At 40.6% G+C, this 26,342-nt stretch overlaps 1 protein-coding gene across 1 annotated transcript in view; it reads left to right on the forward strand.

Moving 5' to 3' along the window:
* Nucleotides 1-26,342, forward strand: part of RFX8 (regulatory factor X8) — a 28,532-nt gene that overhangs the window by 113 nt on the left and 2,077 nt on the right. The window contains exons 2-13 of the mRNA XM_061998125.1: nt 2,670-2,731; nt 3,981-4,067; nt 10,062-10,136; nt 10,570-10,633; nt 11,641-11,769; nt 11,851-11,928; nt 12,398-12,511; nt 13,158-13,308; nt 14,675-14,733; nt 20,851-20,995; nt 22,547-22,641; nt 23,943-24,057. Of these exons, the coding sequence (XP_061854109.1) occupies nt 2,670-2,731; nt 3,981-4,067; nt 10,062-10,136; nt 10,570-10,633; nt 11,641-11,769; nt 11,851-11,928; nt 12,398-12,511; nt 13,158-13,308; nt 14,675-14,733; nt 20,851-20,995; nt 22,547-22,641; nt 23,943-24,057 (1,174 nt within the window). The remainder of the gene's footprint in view (nt 1-2,669; nt 2,732-3,980; nt 4,068-10,061; nt 10,137-10,569; nt 10,634-11,640; nt 11,770-11,850; nt 11,929-12,397; nt 12,512-13,157; nt 13,309-14,674; nt 14,734-20,850; nt 20,996-22,546; nt 22,642-23,942; nt 24,058-26,342) is intronic.

Consider the following 26,342-nt stretch of genomic DNA (forward strand, 5'->3'; position numbering starts at 1 on the left):
TGATCAAATATACACACTGCGTATCAAAAGGGACTAAATAACAGAGAAGAATGTCCATGTAATGTATTATGCTTGTGTCTTTTCTAATATATTTCTGGTAAGCCCTCATGCAGATGGAGTTATACTCTGAGTATTTTCTATGATGGGGTTTATTTTCTTCAGGAAGCTATGTTCTGTGTTCTCCTAGAAAAGATTTCTTTTGCCAATTTGTTTTACCAAGGTTTACCAGGGTAAACAGCACGAGGCTAATAAACTAGCCCTGAGGAAATGATTCTTTTCTCCTTGGAAGACCCCTTTGGTTGTTACATAATTTTGAGTTTTCCTTTTTACTATACTTGGGGAGATTTTACTTCAAACACACTTCAAAAATGTTGCGATAGAATCATCCAGGCAAAATAAATGCAGAGACAAACCCCAGTCTCCTTTAAACAGTTCCACTAATCTAATACACGGAGTTTGATGCAACCCACAGAACAGTTACCACTTAGAAATCCCAATTGCAACAAACTCTTCAAAGCTATTCAACTTTATTTGTCAAATTAAGGACGACGGAATGCCTGTGATGATTGTTGGTCACTCAAGACTTTTTATTCAGAATTTCCTGGGTTTACTGCTATTCAATTAGTGCTCATGGTAGAAGCTACTGAGCATTGTTCTAATACAAAATCAAAATAATTCAAGGACAAGTTGTACCTGAAATCAATTTCATTTATGCAGATAACCTCATTTTAGGAATCATTTCTCCCAATTCAGTTGAATATATAATTTTTTTGCTGGGTAAGTTAAATCATTCTTACTTAAAATTAAGATTTGAGTGAATGATCCAGTGTGATTTATTCCTGCAGCTTAATGGATCATCACCCATCAGCCAAACCCATGAGCAGAACTTGCCTGGCTCAGGGTAGATGCCTCTCATGAAGCTAGTCACTTTAAAATCTCTTGGTAGTCCATGGAGAGGAGTATGTAGTAACATATGATTCCTCTCATCTTAAATGAGTCATCTCAGGCAGCTCATATGAAATGTGCATCACAACTATTTTTCTCCATTGACAACAGGATCTGTAATGACTAGCTTAGACATCTCTACCTTGTAGCCACATAGGTAAGATTAATCCCATACTGTCTGTACACTTCCAGGTGCTCTAGCATGATGGAGTTACCACCTGTAACCTAAGCCTTCTTGTGGTTTAAGTTAATGCATTTTACTTTTAAGTTGGAACAGGCATGGATGAAACATGAGTCTGGTCATGCACAATAGCTTAGCTGATGAGCCATAGCTGCTATAGCTTGATGCTTGGCAACTGTTTGCTCACAGCCTTAACTGACCATTATGGTGCAAGTTTACATATCCCACGTGAGCAAGCTGGGGTGCAGCTCCCCAGCGGTCCATCCTTCTGCAGCAGAAGGTGGGACCATGCAGCAAGAAGCTGGGGAGGGCAGAACCAGTAACCCTGGTTTAAACTAAAGGTTCACATGTACTTGGTTACCACAGCCTAGCTAATGGGCTAAGCTGTTGATAATTCATCAGGCTGTAGTAACCTGACTGCATTACATGCATGTAAACTGACAAAAGGACTTTTGCAGTCAAGCCCCGTGTGAATCAAACCGTGATGATCTAAGACACTACTAATCTCATTCGCCCTGTCCCCTCTGCCCAAATACACCACCATCTCTGTAGAAGAGACAGTATAAAGAAGTATTTCATGCCACAGAAACCCAAGCTGCACGTGCTGTCCTTTTAGGAGAACAGGATTATGCTAAAGCACCAGTTTGAGAAATGGGGCAGCTGAGGTAGGTACATGTAGAAACATGCAAAATCAGGACAACTCCAACACCATTAAAGTTGGAGGTGCACATATGTGCAAGTTGGGGAAATTTGTCCTTCAGCAGATCTTTGGACCAGCAAACTGCGCTTTGCACAAAGTCCAAGCTTTGTGCTGCTGACAGGAGGCTTGCTCTCACTCCTTGCTAACATTGAGTACTCTTGTTCCTTCTATATAGCAAAGGTTAGCTCCCTCTGTCCTGGGCTAGTCTCTGTCTTCATAGGACAGCTCATGCAGAATAATCACAGTGAAGTGGATTATTGCCCTGACAGTATCTTGTTACTCTGTATGGCCTAACCTTGACAGATGTTGTGTGACCTCAGTTCACATTTCCCACCATGGTGGTCAAAAGGTTTCTTTGTAGCTTGATGATTCAAGTTCTTTTAAATCAGATAAGTCAAGCCCTATCCTGCAAGTATCCCTTGCATGAGTGATTGTGTAGGCAAAGTCCCTTATGTAAGTCCTGCTTAAATGAGTAAAGCTTGCTGGACTGGCAGAGTACCAGACAATCACAATACCTGCAGGTTGCCCGAATTTATATACCCCATGTGACTGTGGGTGGTCTCCTGGTGTGTGCACTGACTGTGTTTCAGTGCACGATAAAACAGACTAGTCTAAAAAAACATCCTGCTGAAGGGAGGTAATCCCTTGAATTATGTAGCTTTCAATCTGGAAAATCCCGATTGAGTTCAACAGCTATCATTTGAGAGGTAAGAACAGGTATTAGCTTGCAAATGATGGAAAGCGAAAGAAGTGATTAAGGAGAAAAAAAAAGTTGCAGATTTGGTTTTGCATTTTAGAATGAATTTGCCAAGTATTTCTAATTTTCTGCTTATTTTTTTTCAGCTTATTCGGTCAGTTTTTCCAGATGTGGGGACAAGAAGGTTGGGCAAAAGAGGCAATGCCAGGTATCAGGTTTACTTCCTTTGTTTAAATGTAATTTATATACTGCTTTAATAAAATCCTAAAATCTCAGAATGTTCAGCTCCAGCACTGTAATGCAGCAGCTGAATTCTTGGTCGCAAGTCCGTATTACATTGCAAGACCCAGAATGATTTGTGATGTCATCAAGTACATTAAAATAGAGTTAATGCCATGAAAATCACCACATCAGAACTGCTTTAGTAAGACATGGATTCTAGATCAGGCTGTTTTTTAAAAAGTTGGTGCTCCAACTTGTACTGTTTATTACAGAATGGCTTGCATGAGGCATCTGCCAGACATCACAACCTTACTCAGAGCCCTTGAGACACCGGGTCAGGAGAGCCTGGCTCCAGGATGCACGGGGGTGGTAGCCATGATTAATGTCTGTGTTGTGCTTTTCATCCTTGCACATATCTGTGGAGTGACCCAGCCTGCACTGGCGGTCAATGGAAATATTGTAAACTGTTTAAAACCATTTAAATCAGACCACCCCAGATCTTCCAGCTACATTTCTTTCTTTTCGCTTCCCTCTCTTATAGAACACAGGGAGTTCAATACTCTTTCATTGATTCAGTGTCCAAACTTACAATCACACTCTGAACACTCAGACTGGAAAAAAGGATGTTTTAAGGGCATTGAGATACAGTAATTTTACAGGCATTTTGAGTAGCTGTCGAGTACTGACTTTGAGACTGACATGCCCTTACTTGATTTGTGACTTTTCTCCACTACTCTGGACTTGCTGTCAACTTGATCCAGCAAGCTCCTTTATTCTGGGAGTGCCTCACTGCAGACACTCCCAGGCTTCTGCCTTACAGATGGCTGGATTTGGGACGGTGCCTTCATGCTGAATGACTGTGGAACGACTGCAACTAAATCCTTCAGCTTCCATGGGGATATGGGGACCTCTGTCAGCTGAGGCTTTGGTCCATGACTTCGCTAACTGTCCTGTACTAATCTGTTGCACTCCATTCACTGCCTTATTTTTTCTGTTGTTTAGAAGAAAACGGGGCAAAAAACTTAAAAAGAGTTTGTAAAGGGTTTGTGCAATTTTCTTTGGTTGAGGAAAACAAACTTTCAATTGAATTTGGAAAAAATGTAGCTTTTTTTTTACTTTCTATTCTTCAAATACCATGATCATCTGCTTTCAAAGGAGGAATATGAATTATTTGCTGGCTCATTGAAAAACATATGGTTGACAGCTCTCTTTTTATTTATTTTTTTATTTTCTAGGTATCATTATGATGGAATAGATGTCAAGGAGAACTCTTCCTTTTATCAACTTTACTGTTCTCTTCAGTGCAAAAGAGTTTCTCAGAGGTTTGTTTTTTAAAATGTTTTAATCACAGAATGTCACATGATAGTCTATATATTGTCTGTTCATAAAAGTCTGTAAATTATCTGTTGAACACTGACAACAGTGTTATCTTTTTCTTATTATTATACACATTGCTGTGCCATTAAGTTCTGTACCCTAATAGAGAAGATCCATTTTGAAAATGTGCCCTGCCTAATCGGGCTTCTTTGTGTTGGACATTTTAGCCATGTAGACCTTAAGAGCAGGAACTCGTGGTAAACCTAAAGAAAGATCTTAATATATTGAGAGAGAATGAGAATTCAAATATATATACTGAAATTGCTTCATGACTTTGTAGCACCTTCCTTATTAAATAGTAGGCTGAAGAGACATGCATTAAAATATAAATGACTGCACTGTTTTCTTGAAGAGTCCTACATTCAGCCACGTTATCTGAGTTTTTTACTGCATGACACAATGAGATATGTTACTTTGAAAAGTTAAAGTCACCTATTTTAAGAGAATAACAATGAGAAAGATGAGTGTAAATTGATTACAAAAACGAAAAGTCTGAAAAGAATTGATGAATGCAAGGTACTTTGTCAGAAGACAGTGTAGACAAGAGCATGGACTAGTTGTGGGCATATGAGGAAGGGTTATGGTTAAGGTTAAGGTCATGGCTGAGATAAACTACAGGCTCACATTTCCCCCCAGAAAAAAAGAAAGGAAGTGCTGACATTCCATAACAGGTTTACACTCCTTTTAAATGCACAGGAGAAGAAAAATACATGCAGCCTATGCCTTGAACTTTGGAGATCAGGCTTGTATCCTCACATACAGATTTGTACATTAATGTTTATATGGATTAACTCTGTACTTTGGTTTATATTCTTTAATATGAAGATACAGCATTTTTCTATAGCAGGAATGTTAGAGGGATGCAAGACAGCCTATTAAGCACCCAGATATTCTGGTGATGAGGAAACTGTTTAATCAGTGTCTGTGATATTTTATATTATAGTTGCTTAATTAAGTGTATGATCTGTAAGAGCATGGAAAAAAAACATAGGTTTGTTGCCTTTCTCCATGGGTTTTATAGCAGAGTAATGTTCCAGAAGTCCACAGAGTAACAATGGTGAAGAATGGGACAAGGCAGAGGATCAGGTTCTGCACATGATCAAATGGCCATCGGTTGTTGTGAGATCAAATGCATTATTCATAGTCAGCTTGAGGCTCATTTCCCATGACACCCTTACTGAAGTGATATGCCTTGCTACCCGTGCACCCAGTATAACCAGACAGGCCTAAGTTTTGATGTCTCTAACGAGGAAGGGTCTTGGCCACTGTCCAAGGAATGTTGCAGGTCTCTGACTGAATCTCTGCTGATATTTCCTCTTCAAAGAAAGAATGGTGTTTCCTTGCAGCATCACTTGAAAACAGCAATCTTGCTGGGCCTAGTAGGAGAACTGCTAGTTTTAGTTCATAGAAGAGAGGAGCAAGAGCACAGAACAAGTTGAATTGGTGCTCTTTTTTCTCACAATGCAGAAACATGCAGAAAAATTTACAAAAAATGGAGAACAAAAGAAGTGACACTGTCTGTGTCTAGGCCAGGTACAGAAACAAGGCCTTTAGCCACTGCTGGGAGCCAGACAGAAGCACCACGTGTGCCAGTATAGCTTGTGTCCTTGGCCTTCCTCATGGAAATGTGCCTTATTCTCTGATGGACTGAGGAAGAGGCTGTAGTCCATGCTTAACCACAGGGGAGAGAGACGCTCGCGCTGGCTGCGGGCCTCTGTCTGCTCTCCACCACCTGACAGAGGTGTCTGCCTGGACAACGGCTCCTGAAAAGCTATATTTAATTTAGTGATACCAAGGAAAAGGAGGTGTATTCCAGGGAGAGGGCTGACACCAATCAGCCATCTAAAGATCATGATATAGTTTCTTGGGATAACTTTTCAGATTTTATTTTAAAAAAAAATCAAAATATAAAGATTTAATTCAGACAAATATCTTTCTAGTTGCAATGGAAAAGCCTCTTAACTACAATATTTTCTTGTCTGATGCTTCCTTCATTTAAGGCAGTTATAAGAAGTCACTAAGCTGTTGTATGGAGCCAGGCAGTTGAAATTAGAACAGCTTCCACTCTAAATGCAGCCACATGTCCTTGTCCCAAGCCAACGTGCAGGCCTGCAACAGCCAGGCAACCAGATGTCACAGTTACTTCGTAATCTCTGATATAGGACAGCAGAAAAACACAGAGAGGAAGCAGTAAAAATGCACAACAAAACATAGCCCGAGAAGCATGAGAAGCACAATTCTGAGAGAAATAATTTGGTCAGATACAAAACAAGCAGCAACCTCAACCAAATAAGGGAGTTTGTTTCCATCTCTACTGAGTTTTGCACATTCTTTACAAATAAATAGGAACACATCAAGGAAACGTCTCATCTTTATTGTCCTCTCAGTAAGATTCAGTACTTTTTGAAAAACAGAATTAATTTTTCATGATCCAACGAAGATGTTAAAACCAACAGCAGCAAATTCTAGGCACTTTTTAAATTTAGAAATTTGAAATTTAGAAAAAGTGGAATGAAAACATGAGGACTTTTCTACCTGCAGGAACAAATTTTATTCTCTTAGAGGCAATTATATAATTGCAGCTGGGCTGTTTGACCCATAACATCTCCGTTTGTGTGAGTGCATTGGTGTGGAAATTTCCAAACTGTAGTGAATAAGATTTTCAGTATACCATTTCAGTGCAGTCCATATGCTGGTTTCTAGACCAGACACTGCTAATGGGATATACTTCTCTGGTTTGTTACCATTTCCTTCTGTCAGAGACAGGGAATGTCTGATTGAGTAGCAAATATATCCTGATAACTATTGCTCCCTCCCACTCCTGAATGGAATCCAATATGCATATGCTTTTCCTGTTGTGCCTACCTCAGGGGAAGGTGGAGCCGAGAGCCCAGTTGAGAGACCAAGGCATCCACCCAGCTTGTGAGTTGGTGAAGAAAGATATGGCTTCAGAACTATGATTCAGTGTGTATAATTACTGGAAAGACTGTTTCTTGACCGTATTGAGATAGTCAGCAATTGACATGGTGCTGGTAGTAAAGAACTAGGCCTGTGAAGGATGTGGCAGGTTGAGAGCTGTGCTTACTGGTATCATAGACATGGCAGTAAGATTAGAATAGTTTGCCTTTGACTACAAAGAAGGCATTTACCTTTTGATAGTGGGGCCTCAGATGTATTTGTTGGCTGGGTTGGAACACATTCACATGAGGGGTGACAGTGATGCCCTTATACAGCACCTGTGAGCAGGTTCATTTGCATTTTTTTTTGAGACAGGTTTACCACAGTTTTGATGATGGTGTTATGAAAGTAGACACAACTGTAATCAATTACATACCCAAATTTATGACAGAGATTTAAGGGAAGATGGTATTTACTGATTTGCATTACAGTAGAGTGTCCTCTAGGAATGAGAACTTTGAGGACAAGTTCACCCTAAAATGGCAGTTGCTCTGGGTCAGAGTATAGCAGTGTTAAAAAAAATGCCAGCGAACATTGGTTTTGAAAGAGTTACTTGATGATTCTAGTACTAGGAAAGATTTGGGCTTCTGACTTTCTAGTGAAGCAAACCTGTTATTTTTTTAATAATAAAAAAAGAAAATCTGATATGATTCTAGCAAATTAGTTTTTCTAATCTCAGTATAATCTGGCAGTCAACCGCATGCACATTCACCATCCTCCCTCCTTTCATTTTCCCTTTGTCCTTCCCGTTCGCCTCCTCTGTTAGTCTTTTTGTCATCACCAGCATTGTATTTCCCATTTTAGCTCTAGTTCCCACCCCATAACATCATCCGAAGTCTGCAAGAGATATGGTGAGAGTCTGTGTAATTTTGCTGTCACCCATTTTCTCATTCTCCCACCCACCTCCTCTTTTATGTGTTCTATCTTTACCCAGCCACTGCTCTCCAGGAGAAGTGAGCAGGTCTGACTTGCAGCTGAGCACCTCTGCAGGTACCTGGTGAGTCTAAACCCCATTTGCTAACAGTGGGAGCACATAGGTGTTAGCTTTCTGTAGGTATTTGTACTTAACTGTCACCAACATCCTGGTTGTCTGCGTGGATGCAGGAGGACCCAGGCAGTAACCCTTCTTGCACCTCTCTATCCCTGTGTTGGGGGAGCAGGGAACCAGCCTGCTGGAGGAGAGTGATGCTGATCCGTGTTGCCATAGTAGCAGCAGCAGAAGATACAGCTGGCCGCCTTCTCAGGGAGAGCAGGAGCTGGAAAATATTCATTAATTTTGTTTCACAGGCTTTAGAAACCTGCAGGAAGGACTCATTTGAAAGAAGCATTATGAAACACCTCTACTTACACATTCTTCCCTTTGTACAGACACCAACTCTAAAACGTCTGAGACAAAGAGTCAACAGCTTTACCAAATATACTCGAGAAGAATGTTGTGCCCTATCTTGGGCAGACAGTGTTTATGGTTTAGGCCCATCTAGGAACAAAGGACCATGATCAGCCATAAGTACCAAGGGCCTTTGGAACTCCTTAAGAACAGGGAGGGCTCAGTTGCCACTTATGATCCTGGGCAAACCAAACAAGACTACTCGACTTGGGGAAGAGAACAAAAATTAATTTAATCCACCACTAAGCAAAATCATATCAAATAGAAAACAATACAGAATGGTATAATTATGAAGAGCACAACCAGTCCTTTAAGGCCACCTTCTCCTCACCCCTCCCCTCTTACCAGGCTCAGAGCCCTGATCCTGGGTCTTTACGTCCTTACTCCTTAAATGGCTCAGGGGGCAAGGAATGGGAGTTTCAGTCAGTCCTTTCCCAATGGCTCCTGCCGCTTGTCTCTCCCCTGGGCAGACAGGCTCCTTGCTGATCCTACGTGCTCCTCTGCAGGGTCCCTCATAGGCTGGACAGCCCTGCATGGGCCGCTCTGACATGCGTTCATCCTGAGGGCTGCGGCTCCTCTCCATCTCTCGTGTGTGTCTCTGGGGCCCACAGGCTCCAGCACAGCCTGCGCCATGGCCGCCTCCTCACACAGTCTCTTGCCCGTCCAGGCACACTCATCCGAAGCTGCTGGTGGCTCTCAGTCCTGCCATTGCCCTCCATGGGTTGCAGGGGCACAGCCTGTGTTCTTGCCATGGGCTGTAGAGGTGTCTCTGGTCTGGCACTCCTCCTTCCTTCCTCCTCCTCTGACTGTGGCGTCCACATGGTCACCTCCATCTTGTACCACTCCTCCACTTCCTTTTCTGGTGCAGATTTCATTTCTTAAATAGTGCTGGCAGAAGTGCCATATTGGCCTGGCTGGGCTGGAGGTGAGTCCATCTCAGAGCCGGGGGGTGTTTTGAGAACTGCTTACTGGGACCAGCACTGCAGCCCCTTCCCCCTGTTATCAAGCAAAAAGCTGCCCCACCCAAACCCATGAAAACAGTTTTGTTGTTTCAGGGGAGTACCACTTTGATGGCAGGGAGTAGTGGCAGAAGGAAAGGTAATTTTTCGAGTGGCAAGGGTCAGTCCTGCAGACAGCAGAGAAGTCAGAAGAGGCAATTTCAGTGGCTTGAGATTCCAAGCAGATAAGCTGCTACATTTTGTCCTCTGTTCCTTCAGGACGTATGGTGGTACCCTGGTTTGTAATACACTGCAGCAGGGAAACCCAACAGCCAGGATCTGATTAAACAGCTTGAGTGTTGGTTGGCAGTCACCAGTGGAAACACATTTTCTACAAAGCTCCTGCCTGTCACCCTTCAAAATAGCCAAGTCCCAAAGGACCCTGGAATTTGAAATGCCTTCACAGACAGTGAGCAGGTGTTAGCAACAGATGGGGGCTTGACTGGAGGAATCCAACTCTCACAGCATGTCCCTTTTACTAGCAACATTGCCTCTCCCTCTCGTAGGATTAACCTCAGTGAAACAGGCAGGAAGAGAGGTAAAAGATGGTAATGTAAGAAATCTGCCTATTGTGCCTGCATCCTTTGTCTTTTCAGCCAAAAGCCAGTGATCCAGCCTTTGCAGGTCCAGGTGAATTCTGACAATGTGGAACATAATGGCTGGCTGGCAAAGTAAGTGTTGGGAGAAAAATGTGCCATTTAAACTGATACAGGGTGCATAAAGTGGAATTACTGTGAAATCAAAGCACAGGGGTGATTATGCTTTCATTAGTTGCATGTTTCTAATTATTATAATAATTCCAAATGAAATGGAACTGCAAATACAAATCCATTATTTTAATGCAAGAAGTTGCAAGACATTTTACTGTTAAATGTCTAATATCTTGCCGGTTTTATAATGAATGGTTCAGTTTTACCTCAAGTTTAAGAAACAGCTCTTTGGACTTGTTAGAAAATCATAGGGATAATGAGTGAGAGGAAGAAGAGAGGGATTTGTTTCCCAAACACAATGCTCCAACCTACAGCATTCTATCCAATTTAAGCTCATTTTCTTACTAAATACAGAATAAATTGGGTTTTCTGTTGTATATTTGTTTTACCACAGTGGAAATACTCGTAGTTCTCTGGATGCATCTGGTTACAGGAGCAACAGCCTACAAAAAACAACAGTGAGTTTCAGATATATTAGACTTATAACCAAATGTCTATCTGTGTGTTTAGATAGTAGAAGTGCTATATAATATGTTCTGATGAAATACAGTTAACTCATCTTCAAAATAATCTTTGCATAATTCCATTAAATGCTTACTTCTCCCACTCTTATTTCACCTGGAAGCTAAATATTTTTTGTTGTCTTAACATTGGCTTAAATAACTTTATCTTTGCCAAGAGCAGAAATTGTGGCTGACAGTCCCAAGTTTTGATTATTAGCGAAGTTAATGGGGCACAACCTTCCTTGCCTGAGGCTCAGAGTAACAGACCCTTGTGCCGTTGAGCTGGTGTCTTTTCAATGCACTCCAAATTTATTGGCATGATAAGTGTTTCAATACTAGGAAATTATTCCAACAAATGAACCCAACCTCTGCTCACCGAAAAGGGCAGATGCAAGGCTAACCCGTGGCAGTTCTCCCGTAAGTGTGCTGTCATGGGATGGCTTGACACCAGGGTTGCTGGAAGTCAGCCAGCAGAGCTCGAGCAACCAACTTGTGTGGAACAAAATGAGGTAAAAAAGGAGAGACTGGACGTCTGTCTTATTTTTAGAGAGCACTTGGGTGCAGTAATGAGTGCTCTGAAGTGGATATAATGACAGCTGATGAGAAATGTGCTGTCACCCCGATAGTGGAGCCAACTATCTGCAGCCTTATTTAGAGGGTTACAACTGTGACGTGAGTGCTACAGAAACTATATGTGGAAGATACGTATGGCATTAAATATTCATTGGTTTCGAAAAGAAATTCATGTACAGTTTAGGATTTAAATATTTAGCTGTGCTTGTTTCTTTCAACTAGCCCTACTTTCTAAAAAAAAAGAGCATGTATTCCTCTGAAGAAATACATCTTATTAAAAAATTGTGTTATACAATTTCAAGAAAATACTGAATACCTTTAACAGAACTGACAAGATAATTATGATTTATTTTTTAATTGTTCAAAATAAATTCTGGTGTGTGAGCAAGAATTTGCACTGTTCTCCATCTATCATTTATTTGAAGAATGAACAAGAAAGATTTCGATACCTTTGGACTGAATTCAGTGGATGCTATCTTTTGGAGCAAGAAATAGGGAACCAATCCCTCTACAAAACGGTACGTTCAAGTATTTGGTCAGCGAGTTAGCTCTTTGCCTGTATGATCTTTTTCTACCCTCTTTTTGGTTACCTTCTTCAGGTTGCACCGCTTGCCAATGAGTACTCCAGCTATTGTCAAGTTATTTTACATCTGGTGAGAAATGGTGAGCTTGACAAGGTATGCCTTTGCTTTACCAACACTCATTCTGACAACAGCAAACAATTCAAAGGACTTTGTTTTTTCTGTGTGGCTTATTTACTTACGTATTTGATCTGAGGTAGACGATCATTTATAGACAAAAGGACAATTCAGTCAAATTGTTCAGGAATTCTTAGTTAACATTAAATGCTCTGAGAACTTGAGTTTGTAGGCATATTGTGAGCACAACAAGCCTGAGTACAGCACAAAACACAAGGCCACAGACATATCTCTTTCATTATATCTGTGGCACAATTCTTTGTTTCTCTCCTCCTCCTCCTCCTTATTGTGAGTTCCAACTTGTAGCCCCAAGATGGGGTCAGGCGAAGAACCGAGCTCCATGGCCATTCTTTTGCTTCTCTGCTTCTTTGTGTTATTTTACTGAACTACACTTTAGGTTTTGCAAGCATAAAATCAGGGCAAATTCGTAAAGGATTTTGTGTGACAGGTGGACAGCTATATCATGTCATTCTGGAGGTCTCTGCAGCCTGAAAAAATCACACTGATGTTCTCACCAGATGTATGCCAGCTGTTAAGCACCTGTGATAGAGACCTCTTCAAGGTACTGCAGACACTTGTTTGTTGTAGTTATGTGATGATGTGTTTGTGTCTTTTTGGTAGTTCCACCTGAGGAGAAGGGCCAGATGTTTCTTGTGTGCTGTACAATGGGGTCTTCATTTGTACTTCCAAGTCTGTTCTTTGGCTTCAGAGACAGCACAGTACAGAATTTGAAAGGAGCCAATGGAAATTAAGATAACTTCCCTTTTACTGCTATGTATTAATTTGAAAGTCCCTAATATCAGCAAAGAATGCTGTTATGAATGTGGTCTGTGGTTCTGGCATGAGGCTATGTGACTGAAATTTCAACTGGTAACTGTTTTACAAATGACAAGAATTATTTTTCCCTCGAGAACAGTACTGCACTTGTTGATGACGTTTCACATAAAAATATGCAGGTTTATGATCAAAATAATTTGCTTCTTATTTGAAGCAGGTCATTAAGTAATATTGAGTAATTCATTCAGGAATCACCATTTATTGTTAGAATCTTTTTCCTTCTGATAATAAATGTGGCTTAGATATTGCTTAATTGGAAGAATAAAACAGACTTGTTTACAGTTAAATTATATCGATACAATTTTGTTTCATGCTGCTGCAAATATTTGTAGTACACCAATCATGCACAGCTCCATGCAATTGTATTCTAGAATATAGACAACATCCTATTTCATGATTTCCTGGAGGACATGCCTGTGCAACACATGAACACAATTCAATTGTTTGGTAAAAATGTTGAACTTTGCCTGTGTAATGCTTTGAAAGAGTTTCCATTACCACTCCAAGAATCCAAATATAAAGGTATGTTTGAGTAATAGATTTTCATTAAATAATCTTTGCTTAAAACTCAAAGAAGATTGTGTTACAAAACTCTTACAGATATTATTTTAAGAGCTTTTTAAGATGATGCAGCTTCAGTAGTAGTGAGGGCTAAAGTTAATTGGGGTACAGTGAAAAATAAATAGTCTCAGATCATGTGTGAAAACAAATTTAAGCCAAAATTATTCCCAATTCACAGCAAACGAAAGGCTACTTGGATCTTTTGAAAGATCCATCTCTTCACCTTGCAAGTAGTTTTGTGCAGATAAATTAATTAATAGCTATAGCACAGTTCAATATAAAGGGAAAAAAGTCGTAGTCCTGTAGGGCAACTGTGACTCAGAAGAGTGATTAGACTCATTAGAGGAAGATTAAAAAACATCTGCACTATACAAAAGTGTGTGCATATGTGTCTATTGCATGTACATACATATATTTCTATCTGATGCTGAGGATTATGACTAAGGCATAATGTTGCTCAGTTTCTCATTGAATCAAGACCAACTTCTCAATGTTAAAGCAGGGCTCCTATGTAGACAAAAGACTGTATTAGCACTAATATGCTCAAGGAAGACTTGCAGACAGTCTTAATTCTGGCATTCCTTACATTTGTATAATTGAGAAAGCAAACTTAGTAATGTATTTTAACACATGTGTGCATGGAAGTATATATAATTAATCAGCTGTGACCCTTTATATATAGATCCTGGTCTTTCTGATTTGTATAAACTTCAGAGAAACAGAAATTTCCACTTGAAAACCATTGCCTGTCTACAGAAGTCTTTCAGTTGCTTTATAATTGATTATCCTGTAACTAAGAATCAGTTATTTTATATTTTATTCTTAAAAAGGATATTCTTGGGCCATGCTTGTCATAATTACCATACATTATGAACAGGAGAAGACCGAACCAAAGAAACTAAGTGCTGTTAACAATGCAGCAGAATTATAGTTGCACGAAGGTGGAAATGTAAACCCTCTACACAAAATATGGGATGTTTAGAACGAGCATTGCTTTCATGCACCTTAAACCCTACATGTAAAAGAATATTAGTCTTGAAGAAGTATCAAATGCAAAAATGTAGTTTTTTTCTGTGAGTCATGGGTTAATAGATTTGCAGTGAAAGAAGAGGGGTGACTTGTAAGCTTCTGCTTACAAGATTTAAACAGTGAGAGTCCCCAACCCAGCCCATAATGCTGGCTCAGTGCCCCCACTATGCCCTCCGTTACCCTTTGTAGCTTCTCTAGGGATCTACTTTCTAACTGAAAAGATTTGCCTTCATTAATGTCATCTTTTAGACTGTAAAATATTAATGATATGAAACACCTGCCTCTTCTTCTTTAACAGAAGTTAGGATGTTTAGGAAAAGACTCCAGAGAAAGATCGAGCTTTCTAACATGGCCAAGGTATGTTCCAGAATTCATGAAACAAGAAAGCTGGGCATCTCATTCACTTAAGCAGTTTGAACTATTTCTGAGATACTGCATTGTAGGACAAATAGCAGCAACACAAATGTTCTTAGCTGTATACTGGCCATGGTTCAAATTGTACTTACCCTCCTACCCACCTCTTCCTACACCATAAGTATGCTGAGGGGTCCTTTTCCTCCCTCTGAGTTCTGTGAAAGTCTCTGAGATACGGTCAGTGGTTCCCTGTGGAGAGGAAAACACAGTAGCTGAAATGATTGCCCAAGGCCAGTTGCATGGGATTCAACAAGGCCAAGGGCCAAGTCCTGCCCTTGGGCCATAACAGCCCCATGCAACACTACAGGCTTGGGACAGAGTGTCTGGAAAGCTTCCCAGAGGAAACGGACCTGAAGGTGTTAATCAACAGCCACCAGAATATGAGCCAGCAGTGTGCCCAGGTGTCCCAGAGGGCCAGTGGCATCCTGGCCTGTATCAGGCATAGTATGACCAGCAAGAGCGGGGAAATGATTGTCCCCCTGTACTGGTCAGGCCACCCAGCACTGGTGAGGCCACACCTCAAATGCTGTGTTCAGTTCTGGGCCCCTCACTACAAGAAGGACATTGAGGTGCTGGAGCATGTCCAGAGATGAGCAACAAAGCTGATGAAGGCTCTGGAGCACAAGTCTGATGAGGAAAGGCTGAGAGAGCTGGAGGCTGAGAAGAGGAGGCTGAGAGAAGATATGATCACTCTATACAACTAGCTGAAGGGGAGTTGTAGTGAGGTGGGGAGTCAGTCACTCTAGTAATGAATGATAGGACAAGAGGAAATGGGTTCAAGTTGTACTGAAGAGGGTTTACATTGGACATTAGGAAGAACTTTTTCACCAAGAGAGTTGTTAAGCATTGGAAATGGCTACGCAGAGAGGTGGTGGAGTCACCATCCACGGAGATATCTAAAAGACACACAGATGGTATGCTGAGAGACATGGTTTAATTTAATGGTGGCCTTGGCAGAGTGAGGTTAGTAGTTGGACTCAATGATCTTAAAGTTCTTTTCCAAGCATAACGATTCTGTGATTCTGTGATCAGATCACAGTCTACAGTGTTTTTGCCCAGACATGCCAAAGCCTATCAGTTAGATAGCTATCAGTTAGATAGCACATACTGGAGTTACTCTAGAACTGGATTTATGCAGAGCCCTACCCATTCTTTCTGACAAGTGGTGCAGCAGCCTTAAAAAAGGAAATCACTGCCAGCTGCAGTGAGGCTGCATGGTCAGAGAATGGGCCATGAAGTCTTTAAGGACAGGCAACAAAGCTGGTGAAGAGTCTGGAGAAAAAGTCTGATGAGGAGTAGCTGAGGGAGCTGGGATTGTTTAGCCTAGACAAGAGGAGGCTGAGAGGAGATACGATCACTCCCTACAACTCTTCTCTCAAGTAATGAATGATAAGAGGAAATGGGCTCAAGTTGTGCCAGGAGAGGTTTAGATTGGCCATTAGGAAGAACCTTTTCACTGAGAGGGTTGTTAGGCATTGGAATGGGCTGCCCAGGGAAGTGGTAGAGTCACCATCCCTGGAGATACCTAGAAGACACATAGATGAGGTGCTGAGGGATGTGGTTTAGTGGTGGGCTTCACAGTGTGAGGTTAGAGGTTGGACTCGATAATCTTAAAGGTCTTTTCCAACCATAATGTTTCTGTGATTCAAAATGGTAAAAAAACAAAGCAAACGAAACCAAGACTTTTTTCATGGATCCTAGGATCAGTTGACAAACTTTTCTCCATCTTCTGACCAGACAGTGTTGGAAGGACCACTGAAGGTAGCATTGTCTGAACTTTCTTCCTCAGGGACATCACTCAGGTTGGCTTTTTCCCTTGGGAAAAAAGAGACAAAAATATCACTGATTATTAACATCTCTGTCTGCTTTTTGCTCTATGGTATCATGCTTCTCAGTTACAGAGGTGCAAGCAAGAGGTACATTTTTAACTCTTTGAACACTGCAAAGTAAATTGTTTCATTCAGTGCTGCATTATGATGAGGGACTGTACCTTCCTTGCAATGTTCCTTCCACTGGTGTCCTTGGTTACTTTGGGGTTTTGATGTGATCAGGGCCATGACAGAATACCTAGATCCTGAGTGGGGAAGAAAGTAGAAGGGAACAGGTGATATATTATCTCTTCTCCTTCAAACAGCAAGTATGAGATTTTCCCAACACACAGCCTGGCTTAAATCACTACATTGTGTCCCCACAGTAAAGGGAAGGAAGGAAAGAAACTGTGGCTTCTGGGACTGCACAGCAATGTCATGTTTTGCCTTAACAAATATAGCTTTTCTTTATGGGAAAAATTCATGACCAGCAGCATGCAAAGCACACACATCACTTACTTGAAAAATGTTCAAAAAATAACAATACACCATCATGTATAGGTCTGCTAACACCAGCAAAAGTTTGACTTCTGTGAAGTGCTGAGCACTTGCAGTTCCCATTTACTGCAACATCCCGTGGAGACAATAAGTGCTTGAAAGGCTCATCTTCGTGTGCTTCTAAACATGTGCTTCTTATACATCAAAGAACATGATCCAGCAAGACTACAAGGATCAACTATTCCCAGTCATTTGTGTTTGATTTACAAACTCAGACTTTACATCCCCCTTCTTGTGCCCAAGCCGTGAGGTCAAGGGACTGGTTGTAGCTTTTTTATTTTCCTTGCCTGTTCTAATGTGTGGAATAGCTGCAGAGAGTCAATATTGAATTTACACCCTCAAGATTTAGGGCAAGATGACTGCAGCTAGTTGAGAGGGAATCTCTAATAGCAGCCTCTTGCTGCTGTATATCCACTTTATACTGTTTAACCAGCACAAAGTGAATCTATCAGACCTGAGAATTGGAGTCAGATCTATGCTTACCGCTGAGCACATTCTGAACCTGGTTCTTGTTCCTGCTAACAAGCTCTTGGCACTACTCTCACAAGTGATGTCTGTACCTTCTCCAGAGCCCCCTTAAAATACAAGAGCAGTGCAAAGGAGTTCCAGTGTGCCTGATGATTAGTCCCACTGTTCAATTTAAAAATAATAGTTTCAGCATGTGAAATTATCTAAGCTGTGTAAATGAGCATCCCCATAGTTTTTAAGTGGCCATGTAGCATCTACAGGAGAACATTTAGCTAGTTTTTGTTTCCTACTCTGTCTCACTGCAGCTAAATGTTCTCCTGCAGATGCATCCTCTTGCCCAATACACACCAGAAGATGGTCAACTGAACACCACAGGTGTCTGAAATTTTCAGCTGGTGAGAAACACATGCAGATGCTTCATCGGGAGATAGACATCTCTCAGAAAAGACCATCAAGTGTTTTAGCCAGACAGATCTGATCCTAACCTTCTGTGAATTTGTATTCGATTTCCCCACATGGCCTTCACTAGATGCTCATGTGAAGTGGGTTTGAGTAGAGCAAGAGATACCTCACTCCTTCATTGAACTCTCCTGGCTCCCATCAACCTGAGGTGAAGGTTATCTGCATTTTGTATTTAATAGCTTGATTTTGGCATCCACAACACCTTAGGGCAATGATTTCCAGGGTTTGGTTATTTATTATGTGAAAAAGTACTTTCTTTTATTAGTGTTAAAATTTCTGCCCTTCTTCATGCAGTTATCCCTGCAAATCACATCCTTCCTCAGCTATTTCTATCCGAAGCTGAAGTTTATCACATCTTCTCACATAGGAGTCATTTGATATTTCTATAAATCCTTCTAAATTTTCTCTGTCTAAAACACACCTGGAATTTCAACTAGAGACTGGTCATCAAAGCAAGTGAAAGTGTTCCTTGTGAGAAGCACTATGGAGGAGCTGTGCAGCTGCAGCCTCTGGACAACGTAACCACATACTTTGCAATAATCCAGCCACCTGGTGAGAAAATATGAACAATTTTGTCAGGGTTGGCATTCAAATTTTAAAAAGTAACTTTCCTATCACATGTGGATAAAGCAGGCTGACAGCTGCTCCTACCTGGACATGCAGAAGTAATTAGAGCATAGAAAAGTGCAAATTCCCTGCGAGAAAGGAATGTGAATATGATTCTTGTCATTTCCTGAGGCTGATTCCTGCCTCTGGTAAACTGTATTTAAGTGCTATCAGAGCTGCCTCTTGGTCATTTAGAGAATTATGTTTAGTATAGTGAAGTGTAATGGCTAAAAAAACTAGTCTAAAACACTACAGCATGGAAATGGGTGCTAGTAGTGTACTCCTCTGGTCCTTCCCAGTGTTGAGGTCATGTGTTATTGTTGCAAGCAGCAAGTCTTCTTATGAAACTGGAAACTGCACATAAATTAAGGAAAAAAAAGTACTTTATTTTTAACTTAGGGAGATTACTGAGTGAGAGTCAGAGTGCTTTTGGTATCTCAGTAAAGCTGGCAGAATGATGAAAAAGAAAAATGGCTGTATTGGGAATTATGTTTACAAACAAATGGGCATCTGCTTTCACTGCTGATTCTGGGGTCATGGTAAACATCTGGTGAATGGGATTTGTTAAAACAATTACAAATCATGAAGGTTTTTTTTAAATTTTGCAAGAAATATCTTTCCTCTGAAAGGCCCAACTGTGAATTACTCATATAAAATCCAAAAATTCAACAAAGGCTTTAGGATCTTACTGATTACAATATGGAAGGGAGAGACTAAATGTATAGATTAACAAATTTTAACAGATTCAGGTTTAATTTCCTTCACTGTTTTCACCATTTCATCAAGAATCTGAAGGAATGCTGTGTGATATTACCAATTATTTTTTTAAAAAAGATGTGTGAAGATGAGGATAAAATGTTAAGCAGAATATTGTTTGCAATATCTGTGTGAGTAATACTTTTGGGGACAATTCTAAGGCCAGATTAATTCAAAATTAGTCATAAACAGATAAATGAGATAAAATCCTAACTAATGTAACTACTACCATGTTTCTGATGTTATTTTTTTTACCTTCTCAAAGATTTGGGCAACTTAAAAAACCTTGCCTTTAATTTAATTGAAACAAGTACTAAGGACATGTAGCATTGAGGGAAAGTTGCCCCCGATACACTATCATAGAATCATAGAATGGTAGGGGTTGGAAGGGACCTTTAGAGATCATCTAGTCCAACCCCCCTGCAGACGCAGGTTCACCTAGATCAGGTTGCATAGGAACATGTCCAGGCAGGTCTTGAAGACCTCCAAGGAAGGAGACTCCACAACCCCTCTGGGCAGCCTGTGCCAGGGCTCCCCCACCTGAACAGAGAAATAGTTTTTTCTTAGATTTAAGTGGAACTTTTTGTGTTCCGGCTTCATCCCATTACCCCTTGTCCTGTTACTATCCACTATAGAAAAGTAGATGTCCCAACCTCCTGACACCCACCCTTTAGATATTTATAAATGTTAATAAGATCTCCCCTCAATCTCCTCTTCTCCAGACTAAACAGCCCCAGTTCCTGCAGTCTTTCCTCATATGAAGGATGTTCCGTAATCCTGATCATCTTGGTGGCCCTGCACTGGACTCTCTCCAGCAGTTCCCTGTCCCTCTTGAGCTGAGGAGCCCAGAACTGGACACACGACTCCAGATGAGACCTCACTAGGGCAGAGTAGAGAGGGAGAAGAACCTCCCTCGACCTGCTGGCCACACTCTTCTTGATGCATCCCAGGATGCCATTGGCCTTCGCCAAGAGGGCACATAGCTGGCTCATGTTTAGCTTATTATCAGTCAGGACTCCCAAGTCTCTCTCTGCAGAGCTGCTCTTCAGCAGTTCAACCCCCAGCCCGTACTATTCCATATTTTAGACAAAATACCATTATTTCATGTAACTATAATAACTCTAGACAAAACCAATTGCCCAGGCAATTGCCCAGATGCTTCAAGCATGTTAGCCCCGTCTGCTCCATCACAGATAACAACACAGAGTGTCATTGAAAAGCATATCTCCCAGAACAAAAAACCCCTTGAAGACAACTTAAGATTCGTCTCCTTTGATTTATTATTTTTTCACCAGTTTGGAGACTGGTTATATAAAGTCTAGTATTGAATAAGGAGAGCTTTTTGACTGAGTTAGGGGCTTGAGAAAATGAAAGGCATTAACTGTTTTCTTTTTATCTATAGACAATGAAAATACTCTTGCAGGATAACAGCAAAGTCACTGTTCTGCAATCAGACTTGCATGCTCTCTTCAGTGAGGGATTTCTAGATGTGCCTGGAAACCTCTTTCAGAATTCCGAGGAGCTGCAGAATGTCACAGAACTGAAATGTAACTTTTTTTTTTTGCTCTATTTCATCTATCCACTGAAGCCTTTGCTTGCCATTGTTAAAGCTCCAGCATTTCCTCTTGTTTATTCATGGCATCTGCCCTAATGGGAAATACAGTCCTGCTGTAACCCAAAGTACTGGAAAGGAGCCAATAAAATAGAGAATGGAGCATGTAATGCTATCCTTTTAACTTTAAAGGTTAAGAATGAAAGGCTTTCCATTCTGACTCTCTCTTAAAGCTTTTGATGACAGCAGGAGTGGGGTTTATGTTACTAAATGTTGTATCTTCTAGAAGAAGGTTGAGAAACAGGGATATTAATTTTTTACCTTTTTCTTTGACAAAAATAAAAGAAGTTTCCAAGACTTGTATTTTCCCATGTTATTAATCAAAGTACACAAAATCATTTCCTGTGGCCAGATTTTAAACTATTGTATTCTGAACTGGTCAAGGACTATTGGCCTTTCAGCTTTTGTGTCCTTTCACTGTATTGAAGTCTGTGGAATCAATGTAAACAGTAAAATATACAGATTGTATGCAGCCATAATGTAATGCATTTGCCAGCTTAATTAAAAGGGATGGGAATATGATGGCAAGCTAATTTTTTAGGTTAATGAGCTGCCATTTAAATCATTAGCAAGAGATGGGCAAGCTGGACTAGGCTGTGCATGGAACTGATAGGAAAACATCTCTGTGTTCCTGGCCCACCACCAACTCACTTGCTGATAAGGGATGTGCCACAGCCTTTCTGTGACTGCTTTCAGCAGGAATAATAATGGGCCTTCTTCACAGAACCATCAGGAGAACCATTTAAATAATATGTATATACAGCTTACAATAAAAAACACTGTGCAGAATGCTTTTATTACATTTACTCATTATATTAATGATGGTCATATTCTTTCCAAATGGGGATTTATTGCATTGTCTGTTTTCAGTACTTTTACAAACTGTTATTTATTAATAAGCAAGTTTTCACAGACCCTATCTCTATACTTTCCTGAAGAAGTAGTCTCACTTAGAAGGCTATCAATTCAGAGAGGTGCAATAGCATTGTACCATCTGGCATTGGGTAGTAGGTTCCAATATTTGGAGTAAAAAAGGTTTCATTTCTTTTAGTAACCTTTAGTTACCTTTAGTTTACTTTTAGTACAAAAGGTTTGGTTTAGAGAATATTCTGCATTTTCTTGTATTGTTTTAAAACTGTTTTCTCCACCTCAGCAGATGAACCAAGATTAGTTTTTTCCTCAGCCATTTAAAATCTCACATAAGTAAGCTGGTATTGTGTATAACCAAATTCCAGCTGTCACATTGGAAGCATTATCAAGCGTTGGCACTGACTATGTCAGTGCAGATATCATGGAAATGGATGGACATATGAATTCTGACTGATTTCAAAGGAGGGTACAATTCCTCACTAAAGGAATACCGTAAATATATTAATCAAAATGCAATAAACAGATGTCTTAATATATTTTAAGATAAAAGAAGAAAGCTGAAAACTGCATAAGCAAGCCAATCACTCTAAGTTGATCTCCCTTCTACATTTCACAGGTTTGAAAGACTTTGTGTCTTTACTGGCATCTTCCACAGATATTCGGGCTCTCCTGAACTGTGTGTCTTCAAATCTTGACACTTTTGTCATTCAGGTATAAAATGAATTTAATAATTTCAGAAAAGAAAGACTGATCACATCATTTATCCTGCTACATACTGACTGTCAGTAGTCTGCAGGAGCTACATCGTACACTAGCAACCTGACCAGACTGCAGATTTGCATAAATACAGTTTATGCACGATGCAGAAAAAGGAAGAATTAATTGGCATATGAAAATTCCATCTGTGCAAACAAGAGGAACCATATTTCTGTGCATATATGCACTTGGACAGTTTCAGTGTCTGCTCTCGTTTCATGAATACATAGTATAACAGTCCTTAATAAACGAAAATTCAGAAGGAAAATGTTAGTAAAAATGAAAGGAACACATCACAATTCCTGAAACTGTTGATTTAACAAACCATTGACTTTCAACAGGTGGTAAAAAAGTGACAATTGCTAGCACAATGTGTCTAGCTCTTGAGAAAAAGTAAGGTATTATCATCCTTGTATATACACCTTTCCATAGGTTATGGTTACCAGCTCTGCCATCCCCGACCCATCACTCAGATTTAGCAGTACCTTGATGTTACTACTCCATTCAGTTGGCTTCCAGACCAATTAACTTGAGTCTGGGTGGTGGTAATATGGGGATTTTTCCCCTTCTGAAGAAGCATGGTAAAGTGTACTTCTTTAGTTTGATTGTTTCCTATTTTTAGTTGGGTTGTAGGGGTTTTTTTAAGCGTAGTACTTCACTACTGTGGTTCCTTCATTTCATAGAACCTCAACTACCTCATGCAATGGTATAGAGAAGGTGGGGAGGGACCTCCTAGGGATTCACAGTCATGGAGCATAAGGCAATAGACACAAGATGCAGCAAAGAAAGTTTCCAATAGATGAAAAGGAAAAAAAAATCTGTGAGAGTAGCTAAGCATGGGAGGAGGTTACTTGGAAAGGCAGTGGAATATCCATCCTGGAGGTGTTCAGAACTTGGCTGGACAAGACCTGAACTAAGATAGCCACTCTTTGAGCAAGAGGTTGCATTAGATTACTAGATTGTTATTATTAGATTAGATTATTAAGTGCTTAGGGCCATGGTTTAGTGATGGGCTTGACAGTGTTAGGTAGTGGTTGGGCTCAATGATCTTAAAGGTCTTTTCCAACTGAAATGATTCTATAATTCTGTGATTCTTTGTCCAAAGACTTCTTTTAACCTATTTTAGTATTCTAACAAAAAAAGCCCTGCTTGTTCCACTTTTGTGTGTAGTTTGTGCAGAGAAATGGCCTGAGAAACAGTAAAGAATTCTTCTAACAAACTTAATCATAAAGCAATTTTTAAAAATCTATTTACAGCCAACCAGGAGTAAAGAGGAGTTTAGAAAACTGGCATCAGATTTCCAGCTGAGATGGAATTTCCTACTGAGTGAAGTAAGCAAGGCTATGACTCTCAGCTATGCCGACAGTTTTGGTAAGCAGGATCTTCATGACTCTCATCTGATAGATTCCTCTGTGTCCTGAGATGGCAGAGGCACCAGATTATTTTAACTGATGTGAATTCATGCTACAGTCAATAGGGACTTCTTCCTGCTGCCTTGCATCAGGCAGCATCATTCACCTGCTGATGTGGCTAGCCAGGTTGGGGAAATTAAACAATTAGTTTTCAAACAGTTCTGTTTTCAAATCCGAACTGTAGGATGCACAGAAAGGAAGAAAGTAGGAGCATGCAGCTGGAGATAGATGGTGGGAAGGACAGGACTCCCTCTTTCGGCAGAAGCCATCATTTGTCTGAAAGAGAAAGGGAAAGAGCAGCCTGTGCTCTCCCTCCCTAGAAGAGCTGCACACTCCGGCAGAAGGGTGTGAGGGAGAGCTGGGGGCACTAATATCCCAAACCATGAAAACTTCAGATCACTCAAGAGATAGCTCCCGGTCCTTCAGATTCTTTCTTTATAACATGGCCAGAGCAGAGACACTGTGATAACTGCTTGCCAAAAACACAGTTAGTTCCCCTGACAACAGCTATATGCACCTCTTCCTTATGTCTTTTACTGACATAAGCACTTGTCTAGCCAGCAGCAAGCCTTTTTAAGGTGTTACACTGACCAGTTATTCCTTTAGCTGGGCTAGTTTTCTCTCTGGTTTAGGGCTCAGAGCTGTCAAACATCAAATCCACCTCACACCAGTGCAAGGCAAGAGAAGCAAAGGACAAGAGAAGCAAAGCAATTATGCAATCACATTCACTCAAAATGGCTTGAAATGGCACAACTATGTCTTGAATCAGTTCAGTCTTTTCCATTTCTAGATCACATCAACCCTACCTGCCATTCTCCTCATTTGTAAAACCTTTCAGAGGCTCTCTCTATTATTCATTCTACAGAAATGCACCATCTCCCATGAGTAGCATCTGAGCTCAAACTGCATGAACCGCTGTCCAGATTTTCAAAGGAGCGGCTTCATATTTTTTCCTCTGTTGGATGAGGCTTCACATAAATAGCAAAAGAATACTTCATTATCTTCTTAGAAATTCCCCTTCAAAGCTGTACTTTCATGTGTTTCCTACAAAGCAAAGGGGTGTGTTAAGGTTGTTGCTTTTTGTATCCTTGAGAATTCTTCGCCTGCTAATGCCTGTGTTTGCACATGTATGCACACACTCCTTTTCCACATCTGGCTGCTATCTTTTGCCTTAGATTTAGATTGCAAACTCTCTGCAGCAGGATCACAGTTTTGGTTTGTGTTTTTGGAGAACAGAGCACAGTAGGGTCCCTTGTCCATTAGCTGCTGCATTATAGTAACAATAAAATAATCATTCCTTTCTCTCTCCAAAGGCATTATTCACAAATGTCTCCAATGTTCCATGCAATATTTTGGGCAATGAGGAAATTAAGAATGAGTACCTAGAATAGCATGGGAAGGATAATGTTTGTGGAATTTCCCATGATTACGAAATCCTCTTCCCTCTTTCCACCACAAGAAGAGGTTAATGAATTGCCTTCCTGTTCTGCACTTGGTGGTGGTTGGGTATAAAACTGATGGAGAGCATCCCTTCCTGTGCTGAGCTTCCCTTAAAGCTAGTTACAAATGATATTTCCATCCCTCCCATGACAGTCTGCCTACTATACCTCACTAAGATTGAATTTTTCTCACATATAAAGAGTTAAAAATTGTTTTTTTAATCTTTCCTTGCGATGCTCGAATTCATTGGATCATTATTACCTTATTTCTTAACACCCTTGGTTCTTTAAGATGTTGGACTATATGGCCTATCGATACCACTTCTTTCCCCTATTTCTGTTTTGGTGGGATTTCAAGTTTTAGTGGGCAAGGCCAAAGCTGCTATGTTAACAAACCATCTGGTGTTAAAATTCTGTACTCAGGGTCACTGCTTTTCAGAAATGTCTTAAGTCTCAGCATTTCTTGCAGAAGTAGAGGGCATCTTGCAAGTGGAAATGTTTGGCATCCACACTGAGGAAATACAGTTACCTAGGGAAATGTAGGAGTATTGTGTTAGTGCAGTGTGCCTCCTCCCACAATAAACCACTTACCAGTAACCAATCCAAACTTACTTCTGTCTGCGCCTCTTCCCTTGGAGCTTGGCACATCTGGAACACAAGATATACTGGTATACGCACACTTCTGAATTTTTAGGACTGACTTTTACCCTTTTCCAGCCCAGCCTCCATATGAGTGTAATCAGAAGAACCGTGCCATTACCCCCACTGTAAGGCAGCAAGGAACAAGCATTGCTATGGCAGTCAG

Source organism: Colius striatus, chromosome 1, assembly GCF_028858725.1.
Source record: "Colius striatus isolate bColStr4 chromosome 1, bColStr4.1.hap1, whole genome shotgun sequence".
Taxonomy (NCBI): domain Eukaryota; kingdom Metazoa; phylum Chordata; class Aves; order Coliiformes; family Coliidae; genus Colius; species Colius striatus.